Source organism: Spea bombifrons, chromosome 1 (genome assembly GCF_027358695.1).
Source record: "Spea bombifrons isolate aSpeBom1 chromosome 1, aSpeBom1.2.pri, whole genome shotgun sequence".
In the NCBI taxonomy this organism is placed as follows: domain Eukaryota; kingdom Metazoa; phylum Chordata; class Amphibia; order Anura; family Pelobatidae; genus Spea; species Spea bombifrons.
Window position 1 is genome coordinate 55405407 of NC_071087.1, and position 20602 is coordinate 55426008.

The 20602-nt window shown below is 41.3% G+C and overlaps 1 protein-coding gene across 4 annotated transcripts; it reads right to left on the bottom strand.

Moving 5' to 3' along the window:
- Nucleotides 1-453: 453 nt before the first annotated feature.
- On the bottom strand, nucleotides 454-20120 carry CNOT6L (CCR4-NOT transcription complex subunit 6 like). 4 transcript variants are annotated; one of them, XM_053461671.1, is made up of 13 exons: nucleotides 19726-20120; nucleotides 10884-10939; nucleotides 7888-8013; nucleotides 7135-7317; nucleotides 6610-6695; nucleotides 6437-6526; nucleotides 5989-6057; nucleotides 4518-4675; nucleotides 3845-3999; nucleotides 3596-3747; nucleotides 2987-3211; nucleotides 2605-2807; nucleotides 454-2396 (listed from the first exon to the last, which is right to left on the bottom strand). In XM_053461671.1, the coding sequence occupies exons 1-13, from the start codon at nucleotides 19729-19731 to the stop codon at nucleotides 2184-2186; spliced, it is 1722 nt and encodes a 573-aa protein (XP_053317646.1). In that variant the 5' UTR covers nucleotides 19732-20120; the 3' UTR covers nucleotides 454-2183. The 4 variants fall into 4 exon arrangements, with proteins under 4 accessions (XP_053317646.1, XP_053317647.1, XP_053317648.1 ...); XM_053461672.1 differs by lacking the exon at nucleotides 19726-20120 and adding an exon at nucleotides 19548-19706; XM_053461673.1 differs by lacking the exon at nucleotides 10884-10939.
- Between the last annotated feature and the right edge of the window lie 482 nt (nucleotides 20121-20602).

A 20602-nucleotide genomic window follows, 5' to 3' on the forward strand; every position in this document is an offset into this window, starting at 1 on the left:
TTTTCATGTCTTCTACATATCGTTCACATCATTACAGATGGCATCCATGCTGTCATTGCCAACAAGCATTGGGAACGATCAAAACAGGTAAGTTACTGTATTTTTCTTTAAGCAGGTGGATTTAATGTTAAATTTAAAATTCAATTTCTTTGGCCAACCTTGTGTGCATTGCTGTTTTTGAATAATGATCACACAGATCAAACTTTTTCATGAAATTTTCGATAACAGGAAGTTAAAAAAAGTTTGACATTTATGTCTAAGGGCACCTAACAAAAACCTACGGGATGCCACCGTGTGCGCTCTGGTGGTAGGCGCTTAAGTCAATCATTGGTAGGGTGTGAAATGTCAAGTTGAATATTGTCCTGTGTTTTGCCACACGTATACCTGAGAATGTTAACTCCGCCATTGGTTCGCAGCTAAGCCTTAATTCGGGGTTGAAAAGCATTTTCAGCATTTTTTTTTTTTTACTTGTTATTGTAAACTGCGGGTAGGTCTTGAGTGAGATTTCAAGAGAGGAACCTGTTACCTCTGCATTCACAGAGGCACTTACGGAATTTTGGAGAAAAGGTAAATGCAAAAAGCGATCTATTCTTTTTATGCATTACCTTCACATCTGGCCAAAAACTACCAACCCTTTGTGACACTTTTCCATCCCCTGAAAACCTTGGCAGACAGAAGATCATTAAAAACGAAAACATGTTATCCCAAAGCAACAGCAGCATTTATATCTTTTAGGATTTAATTACACATGCTGAACATGGTTCCCTTTAACAGCTTGAGACATTTCATTCGAAAATTGATGCCATATTAAAAAAGGCTCACGTAAGATGATCATAATGGGAGGTATGAAGCAGTAAAGTGCATTGATTTTTTTTTTAAAAAAAGTCAGACACCATAAAAAAGGTAGCAGCAGAGAAGAAAAAAACCCACAATGATGTTTCCACCTAAAGAGCCTCCCAAGGCAGTGTAATGCCGCCTATCACTCACCATAACGAAATAACCCCATCAAGTTTCCATGTACCCCTTCATAACCAGGCAAGTCAACAAGGCCTGTAAGAATATACACAGACAATTTAGTATTTCATCTACTGCAACTTGATGTACTGACCAAGACTTTTAAAGTGACAGAACATGCTACTATATTAAGTCCCTTTACTGCACTTTTTAAAGCTTAGGGATTGCAGAGAGCCATTAAAAGTGGGGGCAATGAAACCAAGAATACGGATTATATAGGGTGATATTAGAAATAAGAAATTGTATATCTTTGGCTTCATGGCGCCATAAGGATAACCAGGGACCACCAAAATGCTGCTGTTACGTGGCAAAAGCTCAACTGCTTTTTGTCTCCTGCCATCTTGGCCATTCAGGGTGTTCCAATTTATTGCAGAACATCTTCTCTAATATGAATGAGAAATCTAGCATCAAAAATTATTGCCTGTAAGTAGACTATACACATTTTCGTTTAAAAATAACTGGATTAGGACCTCATGTGTCCACAAAGAAAGCCTTTTCAACGTAAGGGGCATAAAGGTTCAAGAAGGGCAAGCAACACGATCAGACCGTAAACGTTGCAAATTTACAAGGTGCCAAAATACAAGAAGCTTTGGGTTTCTCGTTCTTTTCACAGCCCAGGGGCAATGAAGTGTCACATATTATAAAAGTTAAAAACACAAAACAAAAGTGGTCATCCTACAGTATGATGTTAGCCAACCCTCACTTATACATTCAAGGAACATTAGGTGATCTACAAATAAAGGAACAATATGCCAAATTGTGCTTGATCTGTACAAAGTTATACATTACTGAGCTGGATAAGACCAAGGAGAGGATGTGTAACCAAGTGGCACAGCACCCTCTGCAAAGGACAACCAAACATTGGGCAGAAATTAAACCAGAAAGGAAAGCGGTGAGCAGTTTTACATTTGTGAGAAGTCAAAGGAAACCACTAGGCATACTCGTAAGATGGAATTTTTTTTAAAGAGTTAAACAGTTGGGTTGAGGACAGATTTTGTACCAGCCCTAATGCCAAAAATTGCCTCCCTGCAACAAAAACGCAGAACGACGACATTGACTGAAGGGGAGCTGAGAGAATGCAGCTCAAGGTTGGCCATAATTCACTCCTACGGACTTGCTTTTACAGCTGTACAGGTCCATGAGAACAAGTGCCCAGGTGTAAGCCGACACTACCTCCTGCTTGGCAGGTGTACCCCGTTCATAAGAGGCAGAAGTGGAGGATGGAGTTCCAGCTGTGTTAACAGTGAGAAGTGGTCAGAGGGAATATGGGGGTGGGGGCAGCCGGTGATGTTATTTTCCGCCATCCACTGAGGATCTAAAGGCCCCAGGACGCCGAGCACGTCCATGTGTGTCTTGGAATAGAAGATGTAGTCAATGACACCCTGTAAACAAAACAAAAAAAAAGGGGAAAAATTAATGTGACAATACAGTTTATGCTTGACTAAAGGAAAGTTTATTACTAGTGTATTAACTTAACAAGGAGTTAAGAGTGAGAATTACATTAAATGCTCCTTAAAACGGCACTTTTATAACATTTTCAATGTACCGCCTACCGTAGCAGCCAATTTTATGAACGCGTTTGTGACTTACCTTAAAGTCAAAGGTGTAATTGGTGTAAGGCATCAAGTTGTTTTCGTAGGCGCTCCTTAGCTGGAAGCCATGCGTAATTCTTCCATCTGGGGTTCCGTTCTTCCCGTTGCAGCTGAAGTTCGTGAGACACTCATTGTAGCGCAGCTCCTTAAAGTCTTTGTGATTGTCAGCTACAACCCCGTTTGTCAGATATTCCACAACACCTGACGCAGCAAGGGAAGAGGAGAGTTAACAAGAGGAGGCACAGGGTCATAAAAGGAAAGTAGAATGGAATAGATGTGCTACCAACATATTGGGGGCAACATAGGAAATCAACTACAGCCAGTTGAGCTTCTAACGTTATAAATCTATTGCACACAAAGAAAATCCACACATGCTTTACCTGAATCCGGTAAGGAGTTAAGATCCGCACACAACACAAAGGGGATAGAGTTTGGGTCCGGTGTGGGACTCCCAGGCCGGATTGCCGCTTTCTCGATAATGCTTTTCAACTCAGAAACAAACATCATGGTCTGGATAAGCTTGACGTCCGAGTACTCTGGGTCCCAGTGCATATGGGCATTGGCGACCATAAGCAGCTGCTTTTCTGAGTGGTGGGACTTCATCCCTGTACGGCGTAAAAACAAAACACTTAAAATTCTTTAATCCCAAAAACGCACATCAAGTGGTTAGGTGGCAAATTGCAGTTCTCAAATATACAATAGTATCACTACATGAAAAACCTGCATCAGTTTAAACTCAAATGTATTAAAATCGGTAGACTATTTGTGTCTCGAGGAGCAGCGATCAAATCCAGCAACAATGTTATGGCCAGCACCTTCATTTAAATAGTTTACCCAAACACATAGGATATGCTTTAGTCTGTGCATTGTAATTTACCACGTTTTTGGTTAAATTTATTAAGACAGTTGGCATAATAGGAAATCAACGGCTATCATCCTGCTTTGAGCTCCTCTATCAGTGAGTAGGTTAATACACTATGAGTGCTCACCTCCCCCAGGAAGGTCTTTGTGGATCTCCAGCAGCACCGTAACACCTATGTTGTCCTTCGTCATCACCCTGTTCAGCATGGCTTCTGACCCTTCAGAATTTGCCATGGCCACCTGGTTAAATTCCACCGTGTGCTTCTGCACCAGAGAAAATCTAAGAAGTGTACACATCATTAGAGTTCAAGGCTTAGTATGCAGTCTACACAAGTGATAAAAAAAAAAAAATCCCTATCAGCATGCATTAGGCTTACTTGTCGGTTCTGAAGAATATTGCACAACCATCTACATGCTTCCGCTCTTGTTCAGACATTATTTTGGCACGTGACTTTGGAGAGAAGAAGCCATCATATCCACGTTCCTTTAATGCTGGCAGGAAAAGGGCGTAGTATTGCTCGGTTTCCACTTCCTAAAACACAAATGGTAAGTCATCATGGAGTTTTTGAGGGGAAGATATCAATCAAATAAAAAAAAGATAGAAACAAGGAGCTGAGCTTTGGATTTTTCACAATTCCATCAAATGATTGTACCCCAAATATTAATAAGCCACACAAGTCTGTTTTAAGTTTAACTGCATCGCATATTTCCCAGATAAATTAGGGTCCATTTTTGATACCCAGCCATTCTCACAACATAACAGCCATCCTTGTGGAATTCTACAGCCAGCTAAATGAACTGAACAAGGGGCAACCACCATTTTATAACTCCTATCATATATGCATTACTAATCTAGGACAATAAGCATTTTGTTAACCGCATCTAAATACAACAACTAGATAAGGCAAGTCCAGCAGCTCACCAGCTATCTGGTCACAAGAGTTGTGGTGCTCTGACAGTTGGAGGGCACTTTGCACACCCTTTGTAATTATGAACACCACATAACGCATGTGCTTGCGATGGAATCGCAGAGAATCGAATATTCTTTACCTGAAGACTGATTATATCTGCATCACAGCTGACTATCTCATCCATGATTCCTTTCTTCCTGTACTCCCAGTTTAGCGCCCAGGAAGGGCAGTAGCCATAGAGCTGCCGAGTAGCATATTTATCGCACAATACGTTGTAGCACATTACTGTGAATGAAACTAAAAAGAAAAAAAAAAATTAAAATTATGTGCGCAGAAGAAGTTGTAGGTTCACAAAGCTATATATAAGGATCCTTTTCTTAAATCTAGATTCTTGAGAAAACCACCCCCCATCTTGGCACAAAAGCCAAGCAGATGCCTACACGGTCTCCATATGCAAGTTTACAGTGGTGATAAAGGAAATGCATAAATAAACTACCCCCCCTCCATTAAATTTTGACTCAGGCTACCCTCTACTGGACAAATATGGGACACGTTCTGCACTCGAACCGTTTAGTTAGCACCTCACAAAAGCTATGACATGTAGCCATAGGTCCGTCAAACCGGACCCAACAGCTCAATGTCGAAATTGCCAGATAACAGCAACGACCATCTGCAGGTCTCCCATCCTACAATTCAGCATACTCCGTGGTGTGGCTTCCCGCTCTTTTACAAGAGCAGTGGGAAAGTAGCATTCATTAACCCCTTAAGGACAATGGGTAGTCCCTAAACCCATTGAAAATGCATTTTGAGCCTGTACATGTACAGGCTTTGTCATTAAGGGGTTAATAAGGAAATTACAGATTTGTATTTTGTAGGGCTCCAAACACAATTGGTGCGCAGATATGCAGCAGACCGTATACAACACATAGCTGTTGTACTATGCAGAGGAAAACAAAAAAACAAATGACGTGCCAGATTTAGATGACAAAGTAAAGCAAAATGCTCCAGTCAGTCTGGCTGGCAGCTGCAGCTATTTTCCGTGCCTTAATCTTTTCACATAAGGTTGTTTCAGGTCTGCTAATGCTATTAATCGTAGGATTAAACGTTTAATTTCCATTATGCGATCGGTTTGGTTTCCAAAAAGTCAAAATGGAACACAAGCATGAAAAATAGGGTTTGGGGATTCCACCAACATACGTTTACTGCGGACTGGAAGTGGAAACTTTATTCCCAACAGCTATGCTGGCTACCAACATCCCAGTCGTTGGAGCCTTTAGGGATTAAAAAAAGTGAATATTTACAAGATAAACAGATTGTTTAAAAAGGGGGATTCTTGACATCTTAAAGAACAAAAAAAAAATCCACATAAAAAAGGGGAAAGAACAGTTATGATTGTGGCTTACACTAATAAAGGTTGAGGGCTTTGCGTTTTATAGCTGTGGGAAATTTTCCTCTGATTCCAGTACATAGAATATGTGCATTCCCCAAAAAATAGCATTAACAGAAGCCAACTTGATACAAAGTGCTCAAAAGCCACAAAAGAAATGCCAGGAGCTTTCTTAATCCATCAACAAATTCCACAAGAGACAAAAAGCGAGACGTCAAGATACCTGAGGGAAGAATTTGGTCTCGTTCTTTTAATGCAATCCACGGCCTCTGAGGAAGCTGTTCTGGATGAACTGAAACATTAAAAAAAAGGAAAGAGAAGGGTCAGGAAAACAGCTATCTTTTTAAATAGTACAGCATGCAAACAGGTAATGGGTACCAAGGTCACAGAGGACACAAAGACCAGACAGTTTTTAGACAGTTGAAGTTGGGCAATTACTAAAGACTGGATATTTACAGATTAGCAAGAGCACAGAACGTTCTATAGTTGGGCACTTTTAAACCAGAACTCAGTCTATAGAGCAGGCATAACAGGTACCTCTTACCAGGCTGAGACCCCCACATAGCCATGAGTATGAGTTGAAGGGTTGCAGAGGCAAAATGGATTTAGTCTATGGTGTGCTTTTCCAGAAAGGCAATATCTAGCATCAAAAATATTAGAAGTGTGTATACCTGCAAGATTGTCAAGCATGTAATTCAGTAGCTTTCGGATACCATCTGGTTCTTGATAGAGACTGAGGATGTCCTGTGATAAAGGATTACCTGCAGGATGCAGCAGAGCAGTTAGAGACAAATGCCCGAGTACCGTCTATAGCGAAAGTTGCGGGACAAAATGCAGTTCTTACCTTTTAACCCCAGGTTCTGAAGCCTAAACAACCGCCCCAGTTCATAAGGTAAAACCCGTAACAGATTGTTATTTAAAAGCAATTCCCTGAAAAAGAAAAAACATATACAATGAGTGATTCCAAATATACAGCCGTAAGTACAGGTTTTCTCCCCAAAGAAGTTTTGTTCGCAATAGGCTTGTGTTTATTAGTTCACTATACGGATCATCCATGTATTCGTTATTTAATGGTCAGGTCATTTAGCAATATGTATAAAGCAAGGAAGTCATTCCACAGCCTCACTGTATGCCAGGTCTATTAATATGCTGATGTGAGAACATGGAGGTGTCATACTATTCAGACAGACCCCTTTTCCTTTGACCCCAAAGAGGTTACCCGCTCGAAGGCAAGTTACATGTTTAGCTGCACATTGTTCCTAGAAAACATGTCTCATACATTCCTGGTATCTCCTTTTATGCCATCATTCACTCACACACACACACTCACTGTGTTCCATAGGCATCATTCTATGTTGTACGGGCTCACCTGAGAGACACTACATTCCCTAGCTCTGCTGGTAAACTTCTGAGTTTATTGGAGGAAAGGTCCAAATAAACCAGATTGTGGAGCTTGGCAATATCAGGTGGAATACGAGAGAGGTTATTATCACTGAGGTGTAGCACAGTCAAGTGTGTCAGGGACCAGAGCGACTGACTCAAGCTCCGCACCCTACCTGAAAGACAGGTTAAAAAAAATAAAAAAAAATTACACAACTATAATTGGAAGTACAATTTTAAAAATGGCTACCAAAAGAACTATTTCTCACCTGGTTCATTTTCAGCACTTTTTGCCTTATATAACAAATCTAATTTCACAGTCTGGCTACAAACTGTTGTATGGCATCTATTTTTTTTTAATACAATCTGATTAAATGTTATGTTTGCGCCAAGCAAAAATCCTCTCTGTGCTCTAAACCAAACTCACAGCTTTCAGGGACTGCATGCTCCCATTTTTCTGTTTGACTATGGATACTGTGTGGCAAATAAGATAAATAAGAGTATGATCTAGGGGATTGAGCAAGCCTCCAATAGCAAAGGCCTTAAAAAAAACAAAAAAAAAAAACAAAAAAAAAAACTTGGTAGTAGTGAGTGGTTGGGGTTGTGAGTTGAACCGTTCGTGGCTCTGTGGCCTATGGGGACAGCGACTGGTCGACCTACAACCTTGTAGAGGTTTACTTTCTGTGAACTGCAGCATTTGTATACAAGGAGTCTGGGGAGGGTAAAATGCATGAAACCCAACCTACCAGAAATCTCCAATTCATCCCAGTGAGACTTCTTCCCGTTGGCCACCTCCTCTGCCGACATGATGGTATAAATTCTGCGAGGATCAGGAGGGTCATATTTTTCTTTTGGCATCCCTGTTAGTCTGAAAGTACACAAAATAAAATGTCAGTTTCCAATGATACTTCAGTGATGATCGCACTAGAATTACATCACACAAGTAGGACGTTTGAGAGTTCTGAAACTAGACATGCCTTTAATAGCCTTCACTCAACAGGTGATAAGTTTGACTTCATACACTATGTTGAATAATAAGTAAACGTACGTCCACACAAAGGTTTAAGGCTTGATGCTTTGCTACCATTAATTATGTTGAGTTGTTTAAGTGAGGGTCAGAAAGATGTTTCAGGGGAAAAAAAAAAAGGTTTTTAAACTAACTGGGAATGTGAAGGCTTGAAAGAATTAAAACCATGAAATCCATGTAGAAAGTTCAAATGGCACATGGTTTACACATAAACACCGGTCCGGTTCTTCTCCGACACTAGTGCTTTGGACTCGCAAGTTCATACCAGGCATGGCCCTCCTAGACTATTATTTCCAATAAACCAAGTTAAGTCATGTGCTATTTTATGTCCTATTTACCCAGCAGACAGCACTGTGGAACATCAGTAATAATGCAAAATAAAGATAAGGTTCAGCCACTATCGGTTCTGAAACCATGTTCAAACCACATGTTTTGCATTCAGGAACTCATTAGGAAATGCCAATTGAGAGCCATGTCCTGTCTCTGGCATCACACCAATCCATGAATTGGTAGAACAGCCAAGGGGCCGATAAAAACCAAGCCAAGGCACAAGAGGAACTGAATCTCACACATGGAGGATGTAGAGTGAGAGCCAAAACACAACATTTATCAAATTAAAAAAAAAAAAATCCAAGGGAGAGAAGGTAAATTAGGCACTTAAACCAGTATCCAAGGCATAACATCCCTTCCATAGTGAATGTTACCTGTATTTCTCGTCCCTGCCTAAAAGACTATGGATAAACAACCCCTTCTGATGACAGATGACATAGAAAGGACAGACAGATGCAAAATAACTGCTGTTGAAATGTTAAAAAAAAAAAAGAAAAGTTGTGGATGTTTAAGATTTACACAAACCTAGCAAATTGAATGTAACTTGTAGGAAAATAAATACCGTATTTGCTCGATTATAAGACCAAATCTGAATATTAACTTAGGAAAAAAGAAAAAGCCTGAATATAAGACGACCCTAAAGGAAAAAAGTTTTACCAGTAAATGTTAATTCATGTAAGCTATTTTTTTTAATAAAAGCTATGATTGAGAAAAATATTTTTTTTTGTTTTTATTTCTTGTATTTTCCAACCTGTCCCCCAGTTACGCACATCTGCCCCCAGGCTTGCCACTCCAATATGGCACTGTGGCCCATGATATGCCTTTTAACCCTCTATATGCCACTGTGCCACTCTGCCTCCAGAAATGCCTTATACCCCTATATCCCATTCTGGCATTTAGGGGGTTAAAATGCATATTATGGGGCAGAGTGGCATATAGGGAGGTATAATGCATTTCAGGAGGCAGAGTGGCATTAAGGGAGTTAAAAGGAATTGTATAGAGCACTCTGCCTCCAGAAATGCCTTATACCCCTATATGCCACTCTGGCATTTAGGGGGTTAAAAGGCATATTATGGGGCAGAGTGGCATATAGGGAGGTATAAGGCATTTCAGGAGGCAGAGTGCTCTATTAAATGCCCCCTTAACGCCACTCCAGAAATGCCCTATGCCCCCATTTAACACACACACACCCCCTATACCCCCATTTAACTAACACACACACTCTTTCTCTCCCCCCCCTCTCACCGGTGCTTCCAGCCGGGGCAGCGGGTTGACATCGCCTTCCGCTGCAGCCGGAAGGAGGTGGAGTTGGCAGCGGGGGTTGTCTGCGTCCGTCGCGTATACTTTCCCCGGCTGTCAGAGATCAGAGTTCCCGGCACCGGTGCGGGGAACTCTGATCTCTGACAGTCGGGGAAGGTCTACGTGACTGACGCAGACAACCCCCGCTGCTAGCCACACCTCCTTCCGGCTGCAGCGGACGTTGTCTACGTGAATCGCGTAGACGTCAACCCGCTACCCCGGCAATACAGCAGGAAGCACCGGTAAGTGTGTGTATGATGGGGGGGGGGCTTTTGAGACAGGAGGATCTTAGTCTCCTAATCAGACCTCTATTTGAGGTCTGATTAGAAGACGACCCCGATTAGAAGACGAGGGGTATTTTTCAGAGCATTTGCTCTGAAAAAAACCTCGTCTTATAATCGAGCAAATACGGTACAATGACAGAATAGAGAAATGGATATTATCTTCACAGTTGCCATGTTGGAATCTAAGTAGACGCCCTCATTGGGAAGGTAACCACACGCTCATAGTAAGTATGCAGGAACACATGTTCTGGCAATGTGTGTAGGAATGCAATTTGAGACCGTTTGATATCGTTACATGCACAAAAGCAGAAAAAACACACTGCTACAGCAACCTTACTACTTGAACAAGGCATTGAGCTACGATCCAGCAGGTCTGATGTAGGATAACACTGAATACACAAACCAAAGTTATTTCATTGCAACTGTGGAATGTATTTTGTATTGAAAACAGCTGCGAGTTTAAAGTGTGCATGTCTAGATTTTAAACGTTGAACCCTGGATCTCGGAAACACTGGTGGCACAACAGAGTGCCTAAAGCAGCTGGCCAAGAGTATATCCTAAATTATTTCTTTCAAGGGTGGTGGAGAGAAGACATCTTTCATAGAAGCCAGAAAAGTAAATGAAAAAGGATCTTATCCCAAACACCAAAAAAGAGACCAGGAAATTGGCACCCAGATTCAAACGACCATAAAAAATAAAACATAACCCCCCCCCAAAAAAAAACACCCTTGTGAACACAGCATATGTGCTTCTATAGATATTAAGTGAAATGGCACCCCAAAAAGTTATGATTTTTACCTTGGTAAAATAGCCGGCCTCCTGCCCCCAGCCTTTTTGGCGTGTGCTGTTGGAATCTTGAAATATATAGAAAAAATAAAAAAAATATATATAAATAAAGCAAAGGTAAGTATGGGATTTAAATCAGACAAACTTAATGGCCAACAGCAGCCATCAATTTGCCTGCTTGTATGACGGTCAACTTGTAAAACAGAAAAACCAAAAACACCGGTACAAAAAAAAAAAAAAAAAACGGGGGGGATTTAATACATATGTATCTCAATCCTTAACACGGTCCGGTATAAAGAGACTCTAAATGATGAGTTACACACCGATTGAAATGTTTTTAAAGTTTTATTCAATCAACATATTCCAATTCATTTCTTCTCTCACATTCTATGAAAAGGTGAAAATGATAGTAATATACAATTGTTCACTAACAAGTGCAAAGACAGGGAAAAAGGCAGATGTTACAATGGAGGGGGCTACGCTAAATGCTTTACTAGCAAAATGTATAGGTAAAGTAATCTTACCCGGAAGCTGCTCCGGCTAGCAAGTGTAAACAAATACTGCCATCTGCTGGACAATAAGTCCTTACCCTTAATCCTTGTGTGGGTATCGCAAAAGGTACGTCAGTCTACAAAGGCATGTAGTCTACCCACCCATCAATATTTGCAGACCCAGCAACAGCATCTATTTATCTCTATATATCTATATCTGTCCATCTCGCTCAATACCCCCATAGACCAGGTCCTGTTTGTCTGCCACATCGCCTCTCACACACCAAGTGCTAGCATAGCCAGGAACGGAAAGATTACCAACCCAACTTGACTGCACTTTAAGAAGGCCGAAGCTCTGCTTGTTTTAGGGTTAACATATCTGCAGCATAGTTCCTTCGAATAAAAATAAGCCTACTCAAGATCTAGATTTAGTACACACGAAGGTGTGATTGTCACCAGGAGGTGAGCAAACAGATTTAGGTCTGAAACAAATGCACTGCACAAGCTTCAGTTCTTAAAAAAACAGAAGTTAACTGGTGAAACCAGCTGAGCAACCCGTCTCTGGCGTCCCCATAAAAATCAAAAGCCATGCCAACAGGGGAACAGTCTAAAGTCCCTTTGTACCAAGTGAATACATCGCCTTATGCACATTACCGACACTTTATGAAAGCTACGGACGGAGTACACCTAACATGGATCATTCCAAGAATGGGGCACACCTTTGGGTGCTGGCATGAAAGAACGACATTGTTTATGAAAGGTAAATTGAAATCAAATAAAAGCATGTTCCTGTTCTACATGTTCTGTTGTCTTCCCACCTTATAAGACAATTATACTACAGGAAGACAGCCCACAATAACTTTGTTTACTTCAACATTGATGGTAATGTTTCCAAAAATAAACGGTGGTCTTCTGGATTAACGAGCAGAACATTAACAGATGATGGCGGTCTGTGACATGTTCATATGGCTTGTTAACTAACCCATGTTACTGTACATGTGTCTATTATCTGTATAGTGCAATAACACAGAATATACACATTTTGAGGGGAGAGGGTGAGGTAGAGCTTCATATCCTTTATAGTGTAATAATGGTATGTTCCAATCCTCATTAGATTCTGACATTTGAGCTACATCAACAAGGCACCTGGTTACACATTCAGCGATATGCTAAACAGAGGATATAGTATTTCTGCTACAATATTAAAACGTTGACAACCATAACGCATCCCCTTGCCTTGACAGGCATGGGAATAGACAAGAAGCAGCCGGCAAGAGAGATCTGGAGGTTATGGGGTTTGTGAAGGCCAGCAGGCTCGGCGGCTGTTCCGTAAATGAGTTTTTACACATTCAATAGATGCAGGAAGGTGGCCTGCATTAAATAATTTTGACAGGGATTTGAATAATTGTATAGAAATATATTCTAATGGAATCATTCAGCTTTCCGGTACACAGCCTTATGCTTTAATAAGACTTCTTAAGGCCTTCAGATCATAACACTACTCCCAAAGACTGACACTCTGGGCAAATACGTTGTTCCTAGCACCCACGGCATCCCAATAAACAGCAAAATAATGTTAGATTATACAAATGTACAAGTTGTCTCTTTAACGGGTAATACGGGGTCGAGAATTTCCGAACACATGTAAACACACAATCCAAGAAACCACAAACAGATTTTGTCGTCAACAAGGGCAGACCACCAGGTCCTGCTTTAGTGTCCTTTGTTGGCTGCATTTTATCAAATGTCATGACGTCATCGGAGCCCCGAGCTACGCCAAGTCACTCTGCCCACGCACGCCATTAATAACGTGTTAATCCATAATACTACAGAGAGCATTGTGCTGGCTGCTAACAGACAAGCCTCCTTCCCCGTAACAAGTCCTAGGTTCTCTCTAAAGCAGAACTGTACTGAAAAGAGATAATCAGGGCAGTTCGAAATTGCAGTCCATGTGATCCTGGTAAAGGACAATACGGCTTTGACGTGGCAAGGCAATAAATCCTGTACCGATGACGTCTCTTCAATAACCCTGACAGCTGTTTGCAGAAAACCAGTGTACTGAACTGTAAGAAGAGCTGCTGGCATCCTAACCACCTTTTTTGTCTTGGTGCCGTCTCTCCACAGGTCAGTTTCCCTTGCTTCTATATAAATAAGAGTATCTGCCTCACTCTTCCGACGTTCTCTCGACGGAGCAATTCCAACTAGCATGTGATCAAGAATTAAGGCCATTTTCAGCCTGTGTAAACATACCAAATGACGGCGTCTCGCAGCTGCTGTGTTGTCAGACTCCAGATAGCCAAAGTTGTCCTTCGACAATAAATATTGCCCCGCAAAAGGGGGTAAAACATGGCAATTAAGAGACACTACACGCTGTATACCAACAGTGAAAGCCGAACGCTACGATCTGTGCGACTCAGTATTTAGGGACCAAACTGCAAAAAGCTTACCTGTAACTAGAGGCATGTGCAACAAACGGTTAAGCCCACACCTGGGAGTGCAATGGCCATTTAAACATAAAGAAGCTGCAGTTTATAGGCACCCTTTCACTTCCTTGTGTGTTAGAGACTTACAATTGGTCATTGTATTAATACACTTCTTAGTTACTGGGTTTTTTCCCCATTTAAGTCCTCCCAGCAGCCTCTACAGAACCGAACCCAGGAAGCATCTCTACCTGCACATGCTCAGTAGCACTCACTGTAGTCACTGAAGCAGCAGCCAACCACATGTGGGCTACACTGGTGTTTAGATAGCATTCAGACATGGATCTAATCACTAGCATGGGAGTTCCACTGAGCATGTGCAAGAAGCATATTGTAGTAGCCCCCATGTTTTACTAGAAGCATTCTGGGGTGGAGTTATACGACATGGATGTCTATTGATAACTTCGTTAACTAAATGCCTTTAACGCAATAAAAGGCATATTGAACATGAATTAGAGTGACGTGAGCATAGAAAAATATAGCGTTAATAATCATCTACAAATAAATTGATCACCAAGCCAGAATGTAGAAGCTTGAGAACATCTATTTCTATAGAGATCATAAACTTTGTGACTTCGCAATGTTACCTACTGTATTTCATACTATGTTCATTATGAATAATCAGCTTAAAAATCTGTCTGAGAAATACACAAATGGCTGTGAAAACGTGTGGTTTAGTCAACTGGTGAGCAGCCAGCACACATTGGTACCATCCATGATAAATCAGGATCAAAAACAGACGGCAGGAGCTCCTTTAAAAACAAACTCACAAGAGAATCCAGCTACTGCATAAACGCAGGCACGTGTTACTAAAATGCACGGCAGCCAGATATACAAGAAAAACCCGTGTAAACTGGTGACCTTGAAATTTCTTTAAGAGCCAGAGGGTGTGGATATCATTAAGAGGGAGTGACTCCTTCTCAATAACTCAGAGAGAAGGAACGAGGGCAAAACATAAGAAAATGGGGTCATTAATGATATATTTTGTTTTAAATTGCAGCACAACTGGTTCCGGAGTTCTGATGTTTAGCACATTTAACGGGAAATATGAATTGTGTTGGAAACCAGCGTTTGTGTAAAGTGTATACAGCCTGTGAGCAAGAAACGGAACGGCCTGTTTATCACTTGGTCAAGCATGGAAGCCATGATTAGATGTTAAAATGTTTTGGTATAATATATACACAACAAAAAATGAATCAGGAGCATGCATTGGAACCACAAAAATCTATACAGGCCACGTATTGATATCACTAATGGCTGGATCAATGGCTCATCTGTGTCCCTGAAGCTTCAATTATAGCATCAGCCAGATGGAAAGAACACCAGTTCACGGCTCCATTTAGCATCTCCAAGTTACTACTCAGCTTCTTTCCCCCTATTCCAATAAAAAAAAAAAAAAAAAAAAACTTTATAAATCACCCTATGTATCCTTAAAAACGTATAGAAATTGGCAGCAGAGGTACACTCCGGATCTATTCCCAACAAAGAACTCAAGCATAAAGAACTACCACGATTCCCTGTGAACAATACAAAAACACTTCCAACATTCACAGAAACACAAATGTTATTTTTAAACGGTCTTTGGAAAGCAAACATTTGTCTTTCACGTGCTATAGTTTAACAGATCAAGCTGATAAAGGCACAGATGTGATCAGCAGAACCCAAGAGAGTTCTCCTCTACATGTCTACATAGGAGGTTTAGTTGGGCACATCAACACCTTATCAGAAGGTACCAACCAGTCCTTATTTAAATGGAAGTAAGTTACTTCAAAAAGCCATTACGTAAAATACCAAGGCCGGCAATAAACGTTTATATACTGCACTGTTGACATAGGAAATGCTTGCACGGATAAAATGTATATTTGCGTTTCGCGTGCCTTCCACTGCATTCTACGAGCGCAGTTACTAGTGTAAGCACGTGCAGATGTATACAGCCAACATTCATACGCTGGCAGCAATTAACTGGTAATACGAACTGCTTCTTACATAATGATACCATTTCAAAACGCAATAAGGGATACATAAAGCACCGTTCACGACTACATACATGGCTTTCCTCTCATTAGCCTTATAATGCAAGGCCTGCTTTGCCTGGCCCGAGGCCTTCTTATGGTTAGCTAGTAAACAGCCCTGAAATACGAGACTTAAGACACCACAGAGCAAGAGGGCTCCTAAGTTCTGTTTATATATTGTGGTGTTCTTAAATCTTCATAAGTGAACAGGCAGCCCTATAGCTAAGTGTTTTGTTTAGTATTTATGCACTAGTAGCTTAACCTCGGGGACAACAGGCCCTAAACAGAAGCTAGACTGCGCCCAAGGAGTTACGCAACTACCAAGATAAGATTCCATTTGTTGTGCACTCAGATGAAAGCTTTGCCAAGTAACCTTTTTGTAGGACTGATGATCAAATTCTGATTATCTCTACATGCTCCCAGGGCTTTAGATACTTTGCTTTTTAACCCTTACTCCAAACAAATCACATGGACATTTCTAGGTAGGTACACACACACACACACACACACACACACACACTTCTGTTGAGTGAGAACTTCCTAAGATAATTAGTGACTAGAGACATCCTCATCCTGGTTTACTTTCTCAAAACATTCCACAAGGCCTTCTCCACTAACCAGGCCCATAAGAACAGATATTTCCTGAAGTATGGGAAATGTGTCATTTAGTATCCATGGCTCCCGGGACAGAGCGAGACATGTCTAGACCATGTCCATAAGGAATAAGAAGTAAGATGCAAGATGCAAGGTTCTACGATGTACTCCATCTGCTCATTGTCTTCATCGCCTTTTGTCAACTCTTTCACGATGTCCATCGTGTCAAAATAACTCAATTTTCTTACATGTGCGGAGTCGAAATCGCCACAAAACAAGCAGCTATTTACCAAAAACATAAAACCTATTTATATTGTGGAATCTGCTTACTAAAGCAATATTGGTAGTCTTCCTTCAGACACTGAGGGGAAAAAATATTCAATCCAATCAAATATGTAAAGCGACATACAAACTAGGACGGACACTCCCAAATTAGATTTGAACCCCATGTATATCTGTACATTTTCTATTTGCCAACAATGAATTGGCAGGTGATGTCAACACATGAAGAGGTGCCATTTCTGGTCATGTCCCGACTCACTTTATTTGTAATCCAATCTACTGTACCCAAAAAAGGCAACCCAAAGTTGCGGCACATGCTGCTCCTTCAGGTTATGAAACCAGAACCGTTCCAAGCATGGCATTCGTTTAGATATTGTTGAAGTACTAAATGGACACCATCTGCAGAAATTGCTGATATATAACGATCTTAAATCTGAGATCCCTGTGAGATATACAGAAGATGAAACAGTGTCTTATTGTTCAAAGCTGACCAAGACATCTGTCCAAAGCACAAATAGATAAAAGCACCAAGCGCACCCGTCATGCTTGAAATGGTATCACACGTTTTATGTATCTTCAAAATTCACCCAAAGGGGGCCATGTATAACTGGTTAAATGGGGTTTTATGAAAGCATTCCATGAGGTGTTGATGCTGACTGGACCAGTCCATTGGTTGCTATGGCAATAAGAATTCCACACACCCACCTTTTATTACTAGCCTCCGATGTATCGGGAGTAAACAGATAGGTGTGAGCTGGAAATGGACAACCCTTGGCTATACAATCCACTTATGTGTACACGATGCATGCAGATGTTTCTATAAAAAAAAAAACTATTCAGCCAAGAAAGTAAAGAATTTTTTTGTGCATTTCCCTTCTGGTTGTACAAAACCAAACAGTTCCCTTTAAAAAAAAAAAAAAAAAAAAAAAAAAAAAGAGGAGTACTTTAAGAAAAAAAACAAAGCCAAAACTCAAAGAAAAAAAAAGTTAATTGAATAAAAAAAGTTATAATACACACACACATACATATATATATATATATATATATATATATATATATATATATATATATATATATATACACACGTGTACAAGTGTGTGGATAATGGTATATGTATAAAAAACAGGAAAATGTATTTAACATATTTATACACTAATGGAAAAAGTTTAACACATAAGACGGTATGTATTGGGAAACGTGTAATAAGTTTAAAACTCTTGTACTAGCCTTTTACTTAACTTTCAGAACACAGGGGCAATTTTAACCAGCCTCAACATGTAAAGCATGGTGGAAAAGATGGTTGTTGTGTACGATATACAACATGTATACACACAGTGCGTGTAACGATACTTTCTCACGTTATGAGTCACAGCCATCTTGAGGAAGGGAAGAAAAAACAAAAATGAAAAGGTCAGACCGTGTTGGGCTTTTCCTCATATTGCATACATCTGCAGCCTGTGACTCCTCAGACCGACAAAAACAACTCAAAAGAGCAAGAGATCCAGAAATACCAGGTCTTACGGGACAAACCCAACTTAAACACTCAAGCAGCGGACTGTACACACAAGTATAAAAAAATATATATTATATAATAAAAGAAAGCATGAGCTCTCCTGCTGGTTGTGTTGCTTTTTCTCTCTTTCTTTGTAGGCCTCGGCTCTGTGTATATCTGCCTCCTCCTCCTTCCTTCCTACAGCTCCCACATACATGTCTCATGTGATTATATGTACATACAGCAATAAGCACTGCGGTTGTGCAATCACCAAAGCACTCGACACGGCACAAAGAACGAAGAATACTTTGTTGGGTTTTTTTTTTGTACATCTGAACTTCAGGAAATACACACGCGAAAACTAAAAGTAAACACGTACGTGTTTGGGCTGGTGGATAATAGTTGCGGCGAGATGTTATTGCCAGATACCGACACTTTTGTATTTCTTTAACGTCAATGAGCACAAAACACACAATAAATAACACAAAACAAAGAATACAGAAATCAAGGCCTATGGGATGAAGTAAAGATGTGTACATCACTTAAGTATACTATAACTTCACATACACAACGCCTGGTCAACTTTAGCTTCTTAATTTACGCACATATTTATTATACCTACACAAATGTGGACTGTTGTTGACAGCCTGGCGGCTAAAGACAAGCAGTCTAAATCAAGTTTCCTCCGTAATTAAAATTACGAGGCGCTGACGTGCGTACCACGTAAGGTACGTAAATTCACTTTGTGGCATTCGTTTATACCCAAGCGCGTGTTTCTTTTTCTTAACAAAAACACAACGACAAAGCTTTAAAGTGATATTAAGTCAAAAGCCTTTTCCGGAGAGCAGATATCGGAAACAAAGAAAGGCCAGAGAGGGAGGAAAGAAGGAAAGACGAAGACCAAGCCGCAGGCAGGGAACGGAGTGCATGGAAGAACTGTGGTCAGCAAAGACTGAGAAAGAAAACCCCTGCTAATGGACTAAGTGCCTAAGTAAACATGGAATATGATGTCACAAGGCCCAAGGGCAGGTATGGGGTGTATACATTATTGCAAACAGATCCAATCGAAGCTGTTGCGTAAGAGCTGCATATTAACAGGAGGGGAGGTAAATATACATTGCAACATTAAGGAGAAGCTGGGATCTGCCCACAAAAGAGCATGGCCCAGCAAAATAACTGCCCCCCCCCATTCGCTCTCAGGCCACTACGAGGGGCGAGTATGGGGTATAATATGGCCTCAAAAAGACCAAAAGACGAACAATGCAACAAAGGAAGATCTAAGTGGAAATAACCACGCACTAAGCAAACGAGTGCCGTTCTCATACCTGCATTCCCCGTCCCGGGTCTACATTCAGAACTCGAAACAGACTGGCTAGAATAAGGATGGCTACCTGGGCCACGATCGTGTGTCACATGTGCATACACACATGCATGTGGCAGGGCCATGCCAAGACAAAGCGCTGCCCCGCACCGCCCCCTGGCGTTCGCCCCCACGAGTCTCACCTGCATTCAGCGCGCTGTTGCCCCGGATCAGAAGCTGTTGCTGTAGCTGTGCCTTGTGCTGCTCTCCTTGTGGGCCTGGCTTCTTGCCGTATGCAAGGGCTGAGCAGGAGCCTGGGGACAGTAAATACATGCAGGCAATAGGAAGTGGGGAGGGCCGGACAGTCCGATCTCTCTGCCTTCCTCGGTTATTTTGCGATCAAAATTTGAAAAATATAAGATAGAAAAAGATATTTGTATCCGTGTTGTGTATGCGAATAGGTGTCAGCGGCTTCCTGTCCCCCTTGCTCTCTGGCTACTGCCCCTTTGTGTCCCCTGGCCCTTCGGACTGAGTGTTGATCGGGCTGGCCGAGTGGCGAAGCTGCCTGCTGAGCGGATGGGCACAAATATTGAGATGAAAGAGGGGGGGGGATGAGCTGGGGGGGAAAAAACAGATCTGTGTGTACACTGAGCAAAGAAAAGAAGCGATTACGTCAAAAGGCGGGACCTCCATAAGGAAGAGGATGATGAGAGAGGAAGAGGAGGAGCAGGGGGAGGATGGGCCTGCCTTGGTTATTTTTAGCCTATGGCGTTACATGTAGTACGGCACTACATTTAGGCGCATGCTGGTTCGTGAATAGCACGTTACCGTAAGTGAGGCGCCAGCAAAGATCAATGAGAGCGCGCTGTTCTTGAAATACGACATTTTTGTGCGGCGAAAGTAGTCTATTCACTAAGGAAGAGTGAAGTGGCTAGAATGGATGTGCTGACCCCGTATAATGTATAATTTAATGGGAGGGGAGACTGAAGTAATATTCCAGCCTTAATTATACCATACACAGGGCCAGCCAAGCTCTCACGGGGGATGGAAACAATGTAAAGGAGCTGAAGCAACTCTCCC